Here is a 19,789-nt window from a genome sequence, read left to right on the forward strand (position 1 = left end):
AAGGCTTGTGCTCTGTAAGGGTCTATATTGGCATTGACATTTTGTAATTTGGTTCACCTTACCAGAGACCAATTTCTTTTTCTTTTGTTCTTGGTAAAAGTGATTCAGCTGGAACAAGGCTGGGGGAACAACCAGGAGCAAAAGGGCTTGATTTTTACAGCTGCTGCTCCTGATTTCTGTGAATAATTGAATTAAATTGTGTGTCTGCATCACTAATATTAATACAATAAATTGTTAGCTCATTTTAAATTTGATCCTTTTTTAATGCTCAATTTGCAGGGCAGATTTCAGTGTTGACATCTATATTTGTCCCCCTCCTCCTCTACTGTATTAGGAAGTGAGGGTGATTGGAGTTTAGAAAATGAATTGGGTCTTTGTTACTTTGTCTCTCTGTGTCTCTGTGTCTCTGTGTCTCTCTCTCTCTCTGTCTCTCTGTCTCTCTCTGTCTCTCTCTTTGTCTTTCTCTCTGTCTCTCTCCATCTCTCCCTCCCCCCCTCTCCTCCTCTCTCTATCTCAAGGTGCCAAAAATACCTAATAATCTATCCATCCTATACCCCCCATAACAATTCTGCAAGTTGGGTTGAAGTAAGAAAGTGTGACTGGCCCAAATCATTGATCCAGCTTTCATGTCTAAGGTGGGACTAGAATTCACAATCTCCTGGTTTCTAGCCTGGTGCTAGAAAAGTAAAAATGCTCTGCACACTACAAAAACTTGGGGGGTGAAGGACTGCAATTTCCCAGAGGCTGCTTCCTTTTTACAGTATTTTCCAGACTGACCATCCATAGTTACTTCAGAGAAATTTGTAGAAACAATGTAGTGCCTGCTTTGTCCCAAGTGTTTGGGGCAGTTCTACTCCTAAAAGAAAGGCAAGATCATTAGTCTGTTTGTATGTTTTCAAATATACAAATTGGATTTTTATTTTTGAGTTAAAAGGAATCACTGACAAACTTTGTTGATGTTTGTTTTGACCTTCCATGGATGTTCTGGGAAGAGAAACCTGAAATCTATGCCCAGAAGATTAGGGAGATTTCCAAGAGAACACCTTTTTCAAGGAGACTGAATTATATGCACTTGCAGGTGCCTTTTTAATGCATGTAGCAGAGGTGGGTTTCAGCAGGTTCTGACCAGTTCTGCAGAACTGGTAGCAGAAATTTTGAATAGTTTGGAGAACTGGTAGTAAAAATTCTGACTGGTCCCATCCCCATCTGTTCTCTGCCTCCCAAGTCCCAGCTGATAGGGAGGAAATGCGGATTATGCAGTAACCTTCCCCTGGATTGGGGAGGTAATGGAGATTTTACAGTATCCTTCCCCTGCCACACGCACCAAGCCGTGCCCACCAAGCCATGCCACGCCCACCAAGCCATGCCACACCCACCAAGCCACACCCACAGAACCAGTAGTAAAAAAATTTGAAACCCACCACTGGCATGTAGCTGTATTTTGAACCTGTATTGCATTGTGTTGCATGTCTCCCAATGTGGTAATGAGAATCAGGATAAGATCCAAAAATGGAATTTGCAGAGAGTTTTCACCAACCATCATCTGCAGTCATCAGTAATCTAGTTTAATATATCATCATTGTATATGTTTATGAGAGCCAGTTTTTAAGATAGGAAATGTCAAGATTCTTGGTAGCTGTATTGTTTCTTTTGTTTCTTAACAATTCTCATCTAGAAGTGGGAATTCAGAAGCTGTACAATAGAGAATGGAAAACCCAACCAACAATTTACTCTATATATCGCTGTTATCTCTCAAGTTCTTAATTTTCTTTTGTTACTGACTTTTCTGCTTTAGGAAAAAGTAAAGCCACTCAAGGTAGTTATTTATGAATTGCTTTCGGTTTTGAATATTGTTAAGTATACTCAAACTTTTATTCTACTCTCTAGAACCGATTTGACAACCTTTTCCGGAAATACATTACTTACACAGGAGGTGAAGAGCTTTTTGGTTTGCCTGTCACTCAGTACCCTCAACTCCTTGAGATAAAGAAACAGCTGAACTTGTTGCAGAAGCTTTACAGCCTGTACAACAATGTCATTGATACAGTGAATGGCTACCATGATATCCTCTGGTCAGATGTAAACATTGAGAAGATTAATAATGAACTACTTGAGTTTCAGAACAGGTGAGAAAACATAGGAACTGCATGTCTATTCAACTGAGCTACTGTGATATATTACTGAGAGGCGGTGAAGGGAACAATTGGTTTCTTTCAGGTTGATGCTAACAATACACTGCTTAAAGCAGACCTCTGGAAGACCAATAGAAAGAAAATTGAATCTCAGTTACTTGTTGGTGCTTGGTGAAATGTTAATTGATTTCAATTTATTTCTTCTGATTAATTTGTCTGCAACCCTAATAAATGCCACTATATCATGACCCTTCTTCTATTGAGAAATGCATATGCCATGCAAATAAATCAGGAGTGAAATCGGTGATGGGATTCTACTGGTTTGCACCAGTTCAGTAGAACTGGTTGTTAAGTAGTTAAGCAGTTCGGAGAACGGTTGTTAGAAGAAATCTCCTTTTGTTTTTTTCCACTTTACAGGGTTAATCCTGTAAGGAATTACAGCTTTCTGGTGATGTTTCCTAGCCTAATCTTTATTGCCCTGCTTACAGAAACTGCCTCTCCATTAGCCCTTATTACATTCTTGGCAGTATGCCTAGACTTACTGTTGCTTCCGGAGCTTCTCAGAGGTGTTTTTTTTTTTTTTACTTTCTTAAAGGGGAAGGGTTGTTTTAAGCTTTTTGCACCACTGTTAGGAGGAAATACTCCCCTGTTGGAATTCTTCCAGCCAGGATGCAATGATCAGCACTTTGAAGAAATAATTGAATAACGAAGCAGAAGCTTTTAATGGCAAGCAACCAAGATGAGTGACATTCAGCAAGGCTTATTGGCTAGCTAGAAAGATTGACATTCAAACATGAGTTTAATACCCTTTCTGACTTTTGGTCTAAAACCGGTTTTTAGTGAAGTTTAATTCTGTGCTTGGTGATGTTTAAACCTGTGTTTAATGATGAGATAATTTTCCCTATTCAGCTTTGTTTGGAAGGAAAAAAGTTAATCTCTTTTTCTTTAATTTCTGAAAAGAAGCAGCTTCGGAAATCTGACTAGTTCCTGTGTCTATTTGTTCTGTTAATTGGTTTAACAAGCAACAGGTTTGCTCCTTTGATTCATTCTGGAGAGCTTAAATGACCTCTGTGCTAAAGGGTTTCACTTTATGAGTAAGAGTTGGTTGCTGATAGTTATCATTGCATTTTAACTATTTTAATTCCTCAAGGTGCTCTGGCACCCTGTCTGATTTGTAACTCCAGTTTGCAGGTATTTCTAATCTAATGATTGGTATTTAGGGCAGCTTTTTGGAAGCAAAGAAGCTTTTTGTATTTTTGTTCAGGTAATCCTTGACTTATAACAGTTACTGTGGGAGCTCCCACACTTTGGAACGAACTTCCCCCTGGACTTCGTCAACTGTTGGACCTTCGGACTTTCCGCCGTGAGCTGAAGACCTATTTGTTTATTCACGTAGGACTGGCATAGGATTTTAACAGTTTTAATATTCTAATATTTCATAATTTTATGGGGTTTTATTATTTTAATGTTTTAATTCGGCCATCTGTGTAATAAGTTTTTTAAGTTATTGTTTTATGTGTATATTGTTGTCATTTTTTTTATCTTGGCTGTAAACCGCCCTGAGTCCCTCGGGAGAAGGGCGGTATAAAAATTCAATAAATTCAATTCAATTCAATTCAATTACAATGGCATTGAAAAAAGTGACTTAGGACCGTTTTTCACACTTACGACCATTGCAGCAAACTGCCATTAGGGCAAAGAAGCAATGTCACATGACCACCTGGCCCCGCCCACCCAGTCACATGAAGCACTGCAGTTGTGAAATGAGTGACATGGTTGTTAAGAATGCTACAACGGGCATAAATGATGACTGGTCAAAAGTGTGAGGACCTGTCATAAATCACTTTTTTCAGCCCTCTGGGTAGTCCCTATGTGCATAGGGACTACTCAGGGGGCTGAAAAAGTTACTTTTGACTGGTCCTCACACTTTTGATCGGTCCTCACACTTACGACTTTCTTCACATTTTACGTTTTGCGCCCTATCTTGTAACCGTGGTGAAGATAAGCAGTTGTGAAATGAATGACACAAAGCAGTTGTGACATGAGTTGTGACATGAGTGTTCAGAATGCTGCAGTGGGCATAAATGTGAGCATGGTCAGAAGTGCGAGAACCGGTCAGAAATGACTTTTTTCAGCCCTCTGAGTAGTCCCTATGCACATAGCCTCGGCCACCTGGTCACATGATTAGCTAGCCACATCCACACAGTCGTATGACCATCAAGCCACACCCCAAAATAAGCCACGCCCACAGAACAGGTTGTTAAAAAAATTGAATCCCACCACTGGGTGAAATCCAGCAGGTTCTGACAGGTTCTGGAGAACCAGTAGCGGAAATTTTGAGTAGTTTGGAGAACCGGCAAATACCACCTCTGACTGGCCCCAGAGTGGGGTGGGAATGGAGATCTTGCAATATCCTTCCCTCAGGAGTGGGGAGGGAATGGGGATTTTGCAGTATCCTTCCCCTGGAGTGGGTTGGGAATGGAGATTTTGCAGTATCTATTTGTAGGTATAGTCACTGTAGTAGAAATGGTGCTTTAACATTTCCTGGGGTGGGGTGGGGTGTTAATTGATTTTCATAGATGTCTGCTTTACGGTTTTGCAGACTCAGCTAGATCATAATGCGGTTTATATTTAGTGCTATGCAGAGGTGGGTTTCAGCAGGTTCTGACCAGTTCTGGAGAACTGGTAGTGGAAATTTTGAGTAGTTCAGAGAACTGGTAAATACCACCTCTGACTGGCCCCGCCCCCAACTATTCTCTGCCTCCCAAATTGTAGCTGATCAGGAGGAAATGGGGGTTTTGCAGTAACCTTCCCCTGGATTGGGGATGGAATGGAGATTTTACAGTATCCTTCCCTGCCACACCCACCAAGCCACGCCCACAGAACCAGTAGCAAAGAATTTTGAAACTGACCACTGGTGCTATGTGAGGAATAGATGTCAAAGTCGGCAAGAATGATGGTCAGAACATCACAATGCAAGTCCTGCCAGTTTTGCACGTACATCATGTTGCCTGTCTTATGGTTTCTGGCCATCTTATTGATTTTGATCCCTTCTATTTTGATATCACTGTTGCTTAATGTAGGGCATAGATTCAACTATTGTGGCTTTTTAATGTGTATCCTGGACTATTTTACAAACTTAAGCAAGCATTACTTAATGTAAAATGTGAACCTGGAATATGTTTATGTTTCAAATCCAGTTAAGTAAAGCTGTGCTCTGATGTATTTTTCCAGGTGGGGTGGGAATCTGTGGACACTGGATTGCAACTTGCATAATCTGCCATTGGCAGAAAATCAGTGAAATATCTCTGCAGGGCCAAACACTGCCATTCCACTAGCTAATCTATATTAATGGATTTTAAAGGTTTAAAAAGAAATTATATATTTTCCTGCAAATTCTAGACTGTTGATGGAAGTGTTTAGGATTACAATTCTGTATACACTTACCTGGGAAGGAAATTGCTTTGAATTTTGTGAGTCTTTTAATGAATACTAGACAACACATTGTGTCATCGTTTCAGAGACATTTCGTTACCAGATTTCTCAATACCTTCAACAATGGCAGAACTTCTAATTGACGGCCTTCACTGGAAAACTTCTTAAAAATTCAGGGAGATATTCAGAGATGCATCTGCCTTGAAAATAGTCAGTTTTAAACAGTACAGCACAGTCAAACATCAGGAAAAGTTTGATGGCATTTTGCATTTTGTCATAAAATGTTTTATAAAATTTGTCAAATTTCAGTTCCACAGGAGTTACGGGTTCTGGACTTTGGACACATTCTGCAAGTTAGCCCATTTGAGATTCAAAATTATTGCCCTACGATGCACCATTTCACCCAGTTAAAGTTTACAAACAGATAAACAGGAGAGTTTTAGCAGTATATAGATTCATAAGATTGTGGTTGTTTTCAAATATTTCTCTCTAGTGGAATTTTACAATTATTTTGAGTGTGCCCACTGTGTCTGTACCTGTAGGTGTCGTAAGCTCCCGCGAGCATTGAAGGAATGGCAGGCATTTCTGGATCTTAAGAAAACTATCGATGACTTCAGTGAATGTTGTCCTTTGCTTGAGTTGATGTCCAATAAAGCCATGATGGCACGTCACTGGAAACGCCTCACTGATCTCACTGCCCATAATTTTGATGTTGAAAATGAAACTTTCAAAATGAGAAATATTATGGAAGCACCCTTGCTGAAATACAAAGAAGAGATAGAGGTAGTAGAAAATGATGTGATTGCATCTTTGATAATGAAATGAATGCTCTAATTATTGTATTCCCAAAGCACACAATGTTTCTTATTCCACATACTCTGTACAAAACACTCAACAACCTGAAGATAGCAAATCTGTTATTTGCTATTTGAGACATTACTTTTTTTATTTGAGTAAAGTCTCCAAGTCAAACTCAACTTTGGTGCCAGCAGTATGGATATTGTTTGCCATTGCCATCTCTTTCCTATAGCCATAATATTCTTCCATTCTAGTAAAGGTAGCCCTTGACCTACAACCACAACTGAGCCCAAAATTTTGGTTGCTAAGTGAGTGCTCCCTTTTATGATTTGCAACAGTTGTTAAGTGACTCACTGCAGTTGTTAATTTAGTAACATAGTTTGTTAAGTGAATCTGGCTTCCCCATTGACTTTGCTGGTCAGAAGGTTGCAAAAGGTGATCGATCACATGACTCTGGGACACAGCAGCTATCATAAATATGAAAAAGCTGCCAAGCTTTTGAGTTTTGATCATGTGACTGTGGGGATGCTGCAACAATCGTAAGTGTGAAAAATGGTCATAAGTCACTTTTTCAGGGCTGCTGTAACTTCAATGGTCATTAAATGAACTATTGTAAGTCAAGGACTACCTATACTAACCTAGCCCAACCCTATAAGTTTTAACAGGTTTGACAGATGTTGCTTCCTGCTCTAAGAAATAGCCAAATCTATCTTGTTCACTCCAAGTCTGAAAAATCAACATCACTGCCTTAGCTCAGGATAAGAAACCAATCTTGCCATAGTAACCTACTGCTGTGGCACAGTGGAGGACTTGGGGCTGACTGCTGCAGTATACAGTGATACATTTAATTGAGTGGGACTTCCCAGGCCTCCAGCTGCAAAACAAGTTCTGTTGGTCATTGATATCTTTTATGTTTGCAGAACTCTTTAACAGTATTATTTCACAGTTGCTGCCTTTGTGCTGCGTTTGCTCCAGGAATACATATGGGATTTCCATACAATGCATGGATATTTGGGTTCAAGCTTGCAACCCAAATAAATTTCAGCATTGCAACTCATCAGGAAGTTTTAGACTATTTTCTGGGACCAGTGTGTAGTTGTCCTAAATTCAGATTGTGAATGGACTATTTCTGAAAAAGTTAGCCGATCGGCTGATGGTCATCCTTAGGAAGCTATGTATTATGTTCATGGGTAGAAAAATATTTTGTTTTGGATTATAACAAATGGGTTTATCTGCCTGAATAATCATTCACCTTTTATTAAACTTTTTTTTTGTACCTACAATGCTGTATGTATTGAAGCTATTCATTTAACTTTGGCTTGGAAATTTCCAGGGCTATTGACTGGAAGATATTCTAATGTGCTGGATTTAGTTTTTCATACTAACCTTCTGGTTGGTTTTTGCTAGGACATCTGCATCAGTGCAATGAAAGAGAGGGACATTGAACAGAAGCTCAAACAAGTGATTGTTGAATGGGACAATAAAACATTTACTTTTGCTAACTTTAAAACCCGTGGAGAACTTCTCTTGAGGGGAGACAGCACTTCTGAAATTATTGCAAGTATGGAGGACAGCTTGATGATTCTGGGCTCCCTAATGAGCAATAGGTAATATGTAATATATAGATCTGTCTCTCTCTCTTTTTAAACAGAGATTCATTTGCTCATTTTTGAATATATGCAATTATTGCAGATATAACTCACCATTCAAGGCTCAGATACAAAAATGGGTGCAATATCTTTCTAACACAACTGATATTGTTGAGAACTGGATGATGGTACAGAATTTATGGATCTATTTAGAAGCTGTGTTTGTTGGTGGAGATATTGCCAAACAGCTTCCTAAGGTAAGAATCCTTCTTTTGTTCTGCATGTGCATTAAAGGTAACTTATGCAGCTATGACATCTGGATGCTGTTGAACTACATCTCTCAATAGCCCAAACTGGGATGACCAATACTGACACTGTTGGAAGCTATAGTTTAAACCAGGGATCCCCAATCCTGGTCTGTAGACCACTACTGGTCCACGGTCCATTGACAACTGGGCTGCACAAGCAGTGGGTGAGTGTGGGAAGCTGCTCCATTTGTGCAAGCTGACATGTGTGCACATGTGAAACCATCCCCTCCCCTCCCCTCCGCTGCTGCTGCTGGTCCACAGAGCCAGAAAGGTTGGGGACCAGGGGTAAAATCCAGCAGGTTCTGGAGAACCGGTAGCGGAAATTTTGAGTAGTTCAGAGAACCAGCAAATACCACCTCTGGCTAGCCCCAGAGTAGGGTGGGAATGGAGATTGTGCAATATCCTTCCCCTGCCACGCCCACCAAGCCACGCCCACAGAATCAGTAGGGAAAAATATTGAATTTCACCCCTGTTGAGGATTGTTTTTTTTTGAGGGCTAGAGAATCCCATCTTATAATAAGGCAATTCGATTAATAACTCAACAGACATCAGAACTGGTTTCTGAAAATTAGCCAGAAGATCATGAGAAAAGAAAGATTGCTGAAAGAAACCTGTTAAATCTTCACATCAACAAAATGTGTATAAGGACTGAAGTGCCATTCTTATTTGTACTTTAAACAGGAAGCAAAGCGTTTCTCTAATATTGACAAATCATGGGTAAAGATAATGACCCGAGCCCATGAAATACCAAATGTTGTCCAGTGCTGTGTTGGGGATGAAACCATGGGACAATTATTGCCTCATTTATTGGAGCAGCTGGAAATGTGTCAAAAATCTCTCACAGGGTAAGCTCTGCTTATTTAAAAACTTTTCACTAACATACAATCATTGTATTAACAGGAAATTAACAGGAAATAATTAACAGGAAAAATAAAATGTGTTGCTTTTTAATATGCATTAGGTTAAAAATCATCTCAATGGGCAAGAGCAAGGGTGAATCTGTTGATATTATTTTGGAATTAAAAATTAATTTCAAAGGAATTAAATGGCCCTCATATATTCATGACAGAGAATACAATATATGGCTATCTTAACATAGAGCATATAAGCATATTTGTGAATATTTGAAAACATATATTTGAAAGAGTAAATCAGGTAGTAAAATGTATTTTTCAAGGTTGCGGTCAAAAGGAATAACATACTGTGTTTGATAATTATGTTTTAGGTTAATGCAACATGACATGTATAAATCTTCTGGGCTACATGTAATCCTGCTTTTTATGGCATTATTAAGTCACAGCATGTATAGGCTTGATTTAAGATTTAATCTATATGTGATTTGTGGTTAGAACAGGGAATTCAAGACAGTTGACACATGCTGCCTTGCATTCACTGCTCCCAGCTCTGTATTAATTGGTTCAGGTAGAAGGAATATGTTGAAGACATCAAGAGAATGCTGGAAGATAAAAATCTTTTGTATCCTATTTCTGTGTTTTGTTTTTAATTTAGCATGAAAGATGGGAATAACAGTATCCTGTGTGAATTTAATTAAGATTACTTTAGTTTAAATGTATCAGAGCTCCCAAAATTTATAAATATTGGGAAGCACATGATTTACTTGTGTCTGTACTAATGTGGGAATGGGGAGGGATAAGACAGTTTTTCAGTATCTGCACATAATGTTACTCTATGATCCAAAAATGGTCTGTGTTTTCCTTGCTGGACTGGATACAGTCATGTGGTTGCTGGATTGGATACAGTTAAGACAAGGCAATTAATCACTACTTCATCATACGTACAACTTATTCAAGCCATTGCTCTGCATATTTTTGGAGTGCTTAATGTTTTAGTTTAAATATGTCTGAGTGAAATGAGCGTCATTAGTTCATACAATATATGAATTAATGGATGGCGGTGACATGATCAAACCATTTAAAAAGTCAGCTGCAAGATGAGACTCTTGATTCTATCATTAATAGTGTTTTCTCTAGAGAGGAGCTGAGGAGATCTGATCATTGAGAGATAATGACAAATATTGTTTTTAAAGTTTACACGTATGACTGTATTCCTCTTGGTTTTGCTTGGTTTCAGTTACCTGGAGAAAAAGAGGCTCTCATTTCCTCGCTTCTTCTTTGTGTCAGACCCTGCTCTCCTGGAGATCCTAGGCCAAGCTTCAGACTCTCACACTATACAGGCTCACTTGCTAAACGTTTTTGACAATATCAAAACTGTAAAATTCCATGATAAGGTTTGTGCATTTGTAATATTTTATTGTTTTGATTAACTACTAAGGGCATAATCATTGCTGGAGATCCACCAAGCTCTCTTGAACCCTGGTGTATTTTCCAAGTACCCAAGAACACAAAGACTCCTCAGTAACCAGTAAAATTATTCACATAATTATTCACATCTCTATTTTTCACCTCATGGTTGAGTTTAGGTTCTAAACCAGAGGTAGGCAATCCCATATGTTCACGGCTGAATTGCCCCAACTTGCAGAATATTACACTTACATGGAATATTACAGAATATTCCATTCCCTGTTTTTTTTTCCTTTGCTATCTGTTAGCTATTTTTGTTGACTAGATTCATGCAATGTAAAAACAGAGTACTAATATCCTATCTGCAGAGGAGCCATTGTCTAGTAATGCATGAAATCACACATTTAATTTGTAATATTGCCATCTAAAAAGTTCTTAGGTCCTGAAAAGATATTCATCTGCTTCTTTGATGAGTGAATGTCAATCAGATTAATATGACTTGAGGTATTAAATATTTGGCTTGGTATAGGATTTGCTGCGGGGCCCATGGGAGATCTGTGATAGAATTGTATGTGCTGTGTATATTTTATAGAATTAGTTGTTTTAAGTATTAAATAAACAACAGGGAAAGTTGCTATTAGTTCCAACAAAGAGCACATACAAAATATTGGTAGTCCTCTGATATGAGGACTACATGAAAAACATGAAAATGAACTGTTACTATGAAATGTTCATGCAGTATGTATGATTCACAGGTATATGACCGCATCCTTTCCATTTCTTCTCGGGAAGGTGAGACAATTGAATTAGAAAAGCCTGTTATGGCAGAAGGCAATGTAGAAGTTTGGCTCAATTTACTTTTAAAGGAGTCCCAATCCTCTTTGCATCTTGTGATTCGACAAGCAGCTGCAAATATTCAAGAAGCAGATTTCCAATTAATTGAGTTTCTTAATACCTTCCCTGCCCAGGTGAATTTATCTTCTTCCTTCTTCTCAGTAGGGAGAGTGTGATCTATATTTCCAGGGTTGTGATAACTACAAATGTTAATACAGACAGAAATACCTTTAGTATGAATTATTTCTAATAAATACTACAGTTGGCATTTAGGAAATCTTATTAAATTTAGTAGAGCTTCAGAATGGATAGATATGTAATTTGCTAATGTGGTTCATCTTTAGCTCTTAATGGGTTTGGAGCATCAATTCCCTTCCTTGAAAAATGTGGGATGCACTTTTGGGGATTTCCAATGTATCTCAAAGATGCCTATATTAAATAATGTGTAAGCCTTCCACCACAATAGTTTGCTTGTAATAATGTCAGCCTCCAAAAAACAAAGAAAAATAAATAAAAACTGAAATTAAGACCTGGGGGAACTAATGAAGAACAGAGGTAGTTCTGTTTCTTCCATATGATGAAAATATGTCTTTTATTGTTGAAGAGGGAGACCGTAAGCACAGCAGGAGAAGGGCAATCTTTAGGGTGGAGGCTAGCTTGAGGAGGAGAGTATTTGGTAAGGAGGGTCTTCTGCACCCTGTACAGTTCCCCTCAATGTGACTTATAGCAACTGAGAGCAGATTTTTTGGTACTCCTAAATCTGGAGGAAGAAAGAGGGTAGTGGGTGTTCTCCCTGAGATAGTTTATTTGCTTTGCTCTTTGTTGCCTACCTCTGCTGCTTCTGAGGAAATACTATTTGATTCCCAATGCAGTCTAAGGTGGTCCATGAGCTGTTCTTATGATGAAGCATTGCTGCAAAACCCTGCATCATTTTATACTCCACAATTCTTTTGATTAGATCAATTAAAGCTTGTGTAAATATTGGAGATACAGACACCTCTCTTCTCTCTTGTATGAAAACCACATAGATAAAATTAATTTTTAAAAGTACACAGATAAAATTAATTTTTAAAAGTGTAATGACTCAGTTATTGGTTGTCTGAATAAAAAAGGATTTGGGAAGCTTAACAGTTAACCCTGAGAAAAATTAATGTACATTATTTTTTTAAGGTTGGCTTGCTGGGTATTCAAATGATCTGGACACGAGAAGCGGAAGAAGCTTTGACCAATGTAAAATACGACAAAAAAGTGATGCAGAAAACGAACCAGTTTTTCTTAGAACTCTTGAATACCCTAATAGACATGACTACCAAAGATCTGAGTTCTGTGGAACGCATTAAATTTGAGACACTGATCACAATTCATGTGCACCAAAGGGACATATTTGATGATCTGGTAAAAATAAACCTTATTTAAATAACTGCTAGTGAAAGGTTGAATTCTTCTGAATAAGATGTGTCTGTGATGTATAAATGTAATCAATGCAATCAGTAATTTTGGACCAAATGTTACTGAGTTTATTAATGTTACAATGCTTTTTTGAGTTTATAATCTAGTAGCCTTCTTGTTGGGCTTGACAGCATCTACTAATAGAATCCTATTTTCCATTGTAAATGATAGTTTTAGGGATTTCCCTATGCAGTGAGCCCAGATTACTCTTCTTCTGATCTACTCAGAGCCCATAGAAAAGGAGACACAATTTTGTGGCTAAGGGTTACTTCATAGATGGACTTCTAAAGGAAAGCGACTGGGACTAGAGGAAGATACTGGTTCATGTCTATTTTTAAGTTAATTCACCATTACCTTTCCAAATCCAGTCATGTTACATTTGCTCTTAGTCATAAAGTAATATCCATTACTCTAATCACTTGATTATTCAATTTTTTCAAGGCAGAAGAAAAAGAACAATAGTCATATCCCATTTGAGGGTAGGGTCAGATATAGAGCTTGTACCATATTTATTCTATGTGCTGGGATTGTTTTATCAGTTTTGTGTACTCCCATTGCATTCTATGGTTACCACAAGGATGAGCTATCTTTGCATTCAAAAATAGCTGTTTCCAAGTAATAAATAGAAGGCATGTCTGTACGGTTAATGCTTACATAGATATTGAACTATGATAGCGCATTTCCTTTGTTTCTAGTGCCGCATGCATATCAAGAGCCCTACAGATTTTGAGTGGCTGAAACAATGCAGATTTTATTTCAAAGATGATGCAGATAAAATGATGGTGAATATCACAGATGTGGCCTTCATATATCAAAATGAATTTCTGGGCTGTACAGACCGTCTTGTCATCACACCTCTCACAGACAGGTGAGGCATGCATGAATATTTATAGGTTGAGAAAAAAAAAAGATACGCTGACACTATGCAGTGTCATTTTCCAGTATTGGTTATGGAGAATGTCTCATGAATTTATAATGAAGATTCAGTGGGAGATAAAGGAGCCTCAATTGACTCTGGACTTGTCAGGATTAGGAAATAGGCTTTACAAGAAATCTAAAATTAAAATTGATTGAGATATGGGATGTTAACAGAATCTTGTAAATTTGATTGTGTTTTGCTCTGCTCCTTTTTATCTCAGTCAATCAAGAAGGAGCCAGCTTGAACCTCTTCCCAATTCTGACTCCTTTCCTAGGGCTCGTAGAATCTTTCTGCCCTTTTAATTTTTGTAATGGTTTCTGAACATTCCTCTGCCTCCATGGTTCTCTACAGGGATACATTTAGATTATGCATCATATTGAATTTTACATGGGGGGAAGGGACTAGGAAGGCATTTTTGTCTCTGAGGGCAACATACATCATATTCATATCTCATTATGTAATGTACCTCCCCAACTCAAATGATGGAAAATATAGCTGGATTTATCGAATACAGCATAAAAAAAGGCTCTATTACAATTGGTTCTCAAGAAACAATGCTAAGAGAGGCCAACCAAACCAAATTGAACATATTAGGCAAAAGAATATAGCCTGTAACTCACAAAAATGGGCATTCAAACATCTAGTAAGAGAGGATACCATGAAATAGTTTTCTCTTTTGCACTACCTCTCCATATCTTATCTTGGCATTTTAATACTTTTAAGTCTTCCAAATGTCCATAAGAAGAATATATTCCTATTCCTTATTTCCTTGTAGGTGTTACATTACTTTGGCTCAAGCATTAGGGATGAGCATGGGAGGAGCACCAGCAGGTCCTGCAGGGACTGGCAAAACAGAAACAACAAAAGATATGGGAAGGTGCCTTGGAAAATACGTTGTGGTTTTCAATTGTTCTGACCAGATGGATTTTCGAGGTCTGGGAAGAATCTTCAAAGGTCAGGATATTCTTTAATATGGAAAGTGACATTTTGTAAAAATCAGTATTGTCGCAATAATGGATGAACAGCATGTGTCAACTTTTGGATATGAATGAAAATGAGAGTATGTTGATTCTAGGTTGGCCTGAAAATGCTGGGAAGAGAAGGAATAAAATGTCTCACAATATTTTCTTTCCAAAGTGCATGTATTCAAAACCAACGCTCCAAGATATGTCAAGTAGGATATGCTTATTATCAAGTGTGTCTATTGTGCTTAATTGCATCCATTTCAGATTAATCATAGCTAATCATCATATATACAAGGTTCGTGCTAAGTAGTGCAGGAATGGGTAAAAGCAAAGTTTAAAAAAATGCAAGGCTTTATAGCCGTGATGGCGAACCTGTGGCTATCATGTCACAGGTGGCACGCAGAGCCCTCTCTGCAGGCACCCGAGCCATTGCCCCAGCCCAGCTCTACCACGGATGCGCACGCGCCTCCTACCAGCCAGTTGGTCTTCAGGTCTCTGCCATGCATGCGAGGAGGGCAGGGCGCATGTGGGGGATGTGCACGTGCATGTGCGGGGGTTCAGGGTGCATGCACAGAGTGCAGATTGGTGCAGGAGGCTTTTGAGGCCTAAAGTGGGGTGTGGGGGCCCCCATGCTCCCCCTGTACCCCATTTTGACTTCCAGGTTGGTGCAGGAGGCTTTCCAAGCCCAAAATGGGGTGCGGGGGCGTGCGCACACATGCGCGGGGGACACACACACATACACGGGGATAGGGCACATACATGGTGGGTGCTTGCATTGCATTTGGGGGGTTCGAGAACGTGCGTGTGTATTTGCATGTGCATGCTTTGGGCACTCGGCACCAAAAAGGTTAACAATCACTGCTCTATAGGGAAAAGGGGGAAAAATATTATCTAGTTCAGCAGCTTGCCCAGAATGACAAGTCATTTGCTTCTTTCAGGCACCTTGATTTTAATCCTTTTATCTGATAGAAGTACCAACTTTTCAAGCACATTTTAAATATCGTAAGTTCAGCTCTAGCCTTCTCTGAACTTGCTTTAACTTTTTTAAAAAATTACAAAACACTGTGATTTGATATCTAATTATGCAAAATGAGCTCCGGGCTGACTCCTTTTAATAACAAGCTTTCCTCTGATTTAAGGTCTTGCTCAGTCTGGATCCTGGGGCTGCTTTGATGAATTTAACCGCATTGATTTACCAGTGCTGTCTGTTGCTGCCCAGCAAATTGCAATTGTTTTGACCTGTAAGAAAGAGCGCAAGAAGAACTTCATTTTCACTGACGGTGATAATGTAGAAATGAATCCTGAATTTGGCCTTTTTTTGACAATGGTGAGTACTCCAAATGCAGTGGTTTAGCAATATCACATATGAAGTATGAGGCAAAGTTGAGACTTTTCTAGAACTTCCAGCTCTAGAATACAGGTAATCCTTAAGTTATGACAGTTCACTTAGTGACAATTCAAAGTTATGATACCATCCCCAAAAGTACTTATGGCCCAGTCCCAAAATTATAAATGTTGTAGCACCACAGCAGTTGTTCACTCTTATGACCAACCACAGAGACGCTGCAACATGTCCTCTGCCTACCCCCCCCAGGTTCTAACAGGCACTGGACCTGCTATGTTAGCCCATCGGCTCCGCCGCATCCTGTCACTGTTCGCTCACTAACCTTTCAAAGATCGGCAGAGCTTAGGGCCACATGGCAGAAAAGCAACCATCTTCTCAGATGCTGAGGAAACTGTTTTCGTTTGATCTTCCATGACCTTCCATCCCCTTCGCAAAAGCTTTTGACACAGAAAATGGAGCCTGAAGGGGCGTCAGATGGTGCCCTTGAAGGTTTCCATCCCCTTTGCAAAAGCTTTTGGTGTGGAGGAGGGAGGTCTGCAGAGGCTCGAGATCACAGCCCCAAAAGCTTCTGTCTGTTGTGGTCCGCCAGCAGCCTGCGGACCTGGCAGTGGAGTCAGACAGTGAGGAGGCTGGGGAGGACAATGGGCCAGTCCTGGAGTCAGGGGAAGGCCCGGACAAGGGCTCTGCATCAGAGGCAGAGATGGAGCCAAGGCCATCTCGGAGCCTCCAGAGGCAGACAGCAGAGAGGCAGAGGAACAGGAGGAACCTGTTCCTAGTGCACGCATGCGAAGAGCTGCCAGAAGCAAGAGCAGCTAAAGCAAAAAGGTTCTTTGGGTTCTTTGTAGGAAAGCAATGTTGATTTCTGTGCTTGTCAGCACAGAACTTTGTGGGGATTTTGCCAAGAAAAGGTTGGTGATAAGGCTGATGGACTGTTATTAAGAATTTTGTTTTGGATGAAGCAGAGAATGAATTAATTCTCAGCTGTTTTAATAAAATAAGTTTGTTGCGGATTGAATTGTGCTTGGTAACCTCTACTTGGGCCTTGGTCACAACACTGTCCCCTTTAAAAAAAATTTTGGAACGGAGAGTGGAGCCTCCATTCTCTGTGGCAAAAGGTTCTGCAAAGGGGACAGAAGCCTTTGGAGATGCATTCTTGCACCATTGCAGGCCTCTGTCATTCACCAGACAATCTTTTTCCAAAGGAGACAGAAGAACACAATATCTAAAGAAAACAGCTTTACCTGCATCTGAGAGGACAGCCACTTTCCTGCCGCATAGCCCAGACCTCTGCCAATTTTCGAAAGCTAAGTGCGGAGAAGGCCGAAGCAGTTATTGAGACCCTATGAGTTGGGAAGGGGAGCATGAGATATCTCAGTGGATGCAGGGAGGCCTTGATTGGCCAAAGGCAGGTTGTCTTTTCATGCACTGGCCCCCCCTACCTGGTTTTCCCCACCCGTGAGGCATCTCATGCGCACTTAACAACTTGAGGATTTGATTAAGAAATGCAGTGGGAAGAGGAGGAATGGACTTCATCATTCATTTAAAGTGATTAAATTAACATTACAATTATAAAGGGCAGGCTCTACTGCGGTCATAACTCAAGGACTGCCTTTATTTTTTTTTTACCTTTGGGATTATATGGTCTTTCATATTCAAGATACAGACCCAGAAAATGCTCTAAAATCATATAAGTCATGAGATCCAGTTTTGAAGCTGTGGGCACATTATCCAGAGAATGATATTTATTTTTGAAGACATTTGAAGGTTTCAAAATTCCTTCGATATTAGACATTCTTCAGCTGCTCTTGCAGGAGGAAATTCAGAAAAAATATATTTCTAGCTTTCTAGACAATATGTGAGTTTTGCTCAAAATATTTTCAAATTGTTGCCATTTTTCTAACCTCAAAAATCAAGAACGATTAATCATTTTGTATTAGACTGAGGCCACAGCTCAAAGGACTTTTGGTCACCTGCTATTTCTCTTTCCTTCCACATTTTCGAGCACGGTAGACCTCTTCATAGGGTTAGGTCTACAGAAAATACGTCTGAAGTATAGCATGATTATCTGAGCATGATTATTTATAATGGAATTGGGGCTGGCAGCTACTTTAGAATAACCACCACAAGGAAGACCATATTGAATGCCAATTACAAATATATTTGTTAGTTTTGTATGTGAAGTAGAACCTGTAAAAGGAATTCTGAAAATTATGTCTGGAGTCTAATTCAATTGATAATGCTATGTTTAAATCAGAACCCTGGGTATGCTGGTCGTCAAGAGTTACCTGAAAACCTGAAAATCAACTTCCGCTCAGTGGCGATGATGGTTCCTGATCGCCAGATCATCATCCGTGTCAAATTGGCTAGTTGTGGCTTCATTGATAACATTGTGCTTGCAAGGAAGTTCTTCACTCTCTATAAACTCTGTGAAGAACAATTGTCTAAGCAGGTAGGAGAAATTTATCTTTTATGAACAATTCTGTTCTGCAAATAGCTCAAACAGCAAGCATGAAGTAGAATTTAAATGCTGTAGATGCCAGCAGCTATAGCGATGAAGTTCTTAGGAATGATAGTGTTACAGAATAACCTTAAGAGTCACAGTCATTTTGGAGGGCAAGGAATAGCTCATCAATAGTTTATTTCTTTTTTCAAAAAAATAGAATGAAGTAGTACATGGACACATAGCAATTTTAATGGTCCAAAATGACAACAAACTAGGTAGTAATTCCTCAAAACATTCCTTTGAGATTTAAGTTTAAATATGATTTCATTGCAAGGTGCATTAAAGCCAAAGGGAAAAAAAAGTGGGGGAAAGACACTGTTTCCTTGAAAATATTTTTTCAAAGAACTGCATTAATTTTAATATCATACCAAACAATATTTAATGAATGTTTTGTTAACTGAAAAAGGGCAAGAGCTGTCCTGGCCTATGATTGATTATGTACATCAAATTAATGTTGACTCTCAGTGACCGCATTGATTTTCTCCAGAAAGATCTCTCCTCAATCTGGCCTCTTCAGGTTGCCCAACATTGCATCCATCACTGTTGTAATTAACTCCAGCCACCTTACCTCTGGTTGTCCTCTTTCCTTCTAGTATTGGACTATGCCTTTGAACAAACATATCGTGGCAAAATAAACAAAAAATAATTATTTTTCTCTAGAGAAATAATTCCTTTTTTAAAAGAAGGAATGCTGTACTTTTATTTTTATGTTTTTATTGAAGCATCAATATATTTTATGTGACTTTTTAAAAAAAAGAACGAGAGACGTTTTCATTTACTTTTTCTTTGCTTGTTTTTTTTTTTATATAAAATTTGAATCGGAAAGATAGAACAGATAATTTGCTTTCCCAAATATTTGAAACTAGTGTGATAAGACCAGTTTTGTATATGGAATGAGTTTTATGTCTTTCTCTCAGTTTATCATCTTGAACCAAAGACTCCAGAGATTCCTAGTATTTCAGCATTAAGATAGGCTGGTGTGTACACTTTTTAAATTACTATTTACAAGTAACTGAGAGAGGATAATATTAGTCACCAGAGTAATACCAGTCTCCTGTTTATTCAACAATTCTAATTCAAACAACAATCTTTATTTTAACAGTGTTACAAATACATACTATATTTCTTTACATTTGTTCTATGTATTGCTGTTGCTAGTTGCTAGCATATGTTCTACCACACATTTACAATATGTCACATTATGGGAAGATAATTTACTGTTATTATTGGAACTTTGACCTGATTACACTG

General features: G+C 38.9%; 1 protein-coding gene across 1 annotated transcript in view; it reads left to right on the forward strand.

The window, feature by feature from the left end:
- The window catches only part of DNAH5 (dynein axonemal heavy chain 5), a 173,963-nt gene that overhangs the window by 46,726 nt on the left and 107,448 nt on the right, over positions 1 to 19,789 (forward strand). Inside the window, exons 27-38 of the mRNA XM_058177601.1 lie at positions 1,888 to 2,126; positions 6,110 to 6,350; positions 7,773 to 7,972; positions 8,058 to 8,211; positions 8,944 to 9,107; positions 10,354 to 10,510; positions 11,279 to 11,491; positions 12,528 to 12,752; positions 13,502 to 13,674; positions 14,501 to 14,679; positions 15,830 to 16,017; positions 18,290 to 18,484. Of these exons, the coding sequence (XP_058033584.1) occupies positions 1,888 to 2,126; positions 6,110 to 6,350; positions 7,773 to 7,972; positions 8,058 to 8,211; positions 8,944 to 9,107; positions 10,354 to 10,510; positions 11,279 to 11,491; positions 12,528 to 12,752; positions 13,502 to 13,674; positions 14,501 to 14,679; positions 15,830 to 16,017; positions 18,290 to 18,484 (2,328 nt within the window). The remainder of the gene's footprint in view (positions 1 to 1,887; positions 2,127 to 6,109; positions 6,351 to 7,772; positions 7,973 to 8,057; positions 8,212 to 8,943; positions 9,108 to 10,353; positions 10,511 to 11,278; positions 11,492 to 12,527; positions 12,753 to 13,501; positions 13,675 to 14,500; positions 14,680 to 15,829; positions 16,018 to 18,289; positions 18,485 to 19,789) is intronic.

This window comes from Ahaetulla prasina, chromosome 3 (assembly GCF_028640845.1).
Source record: "Ahaetulla prasina isolate Xishuangbanna chromosome 3, ASM2864084v1, whole genome shotgun sequence".
NCBI lineage: Eukaryota > Metazoa > Chordata > Lepidosauria > Squamata > Colubridae > Ahaetulla > Ahaetulla prasina.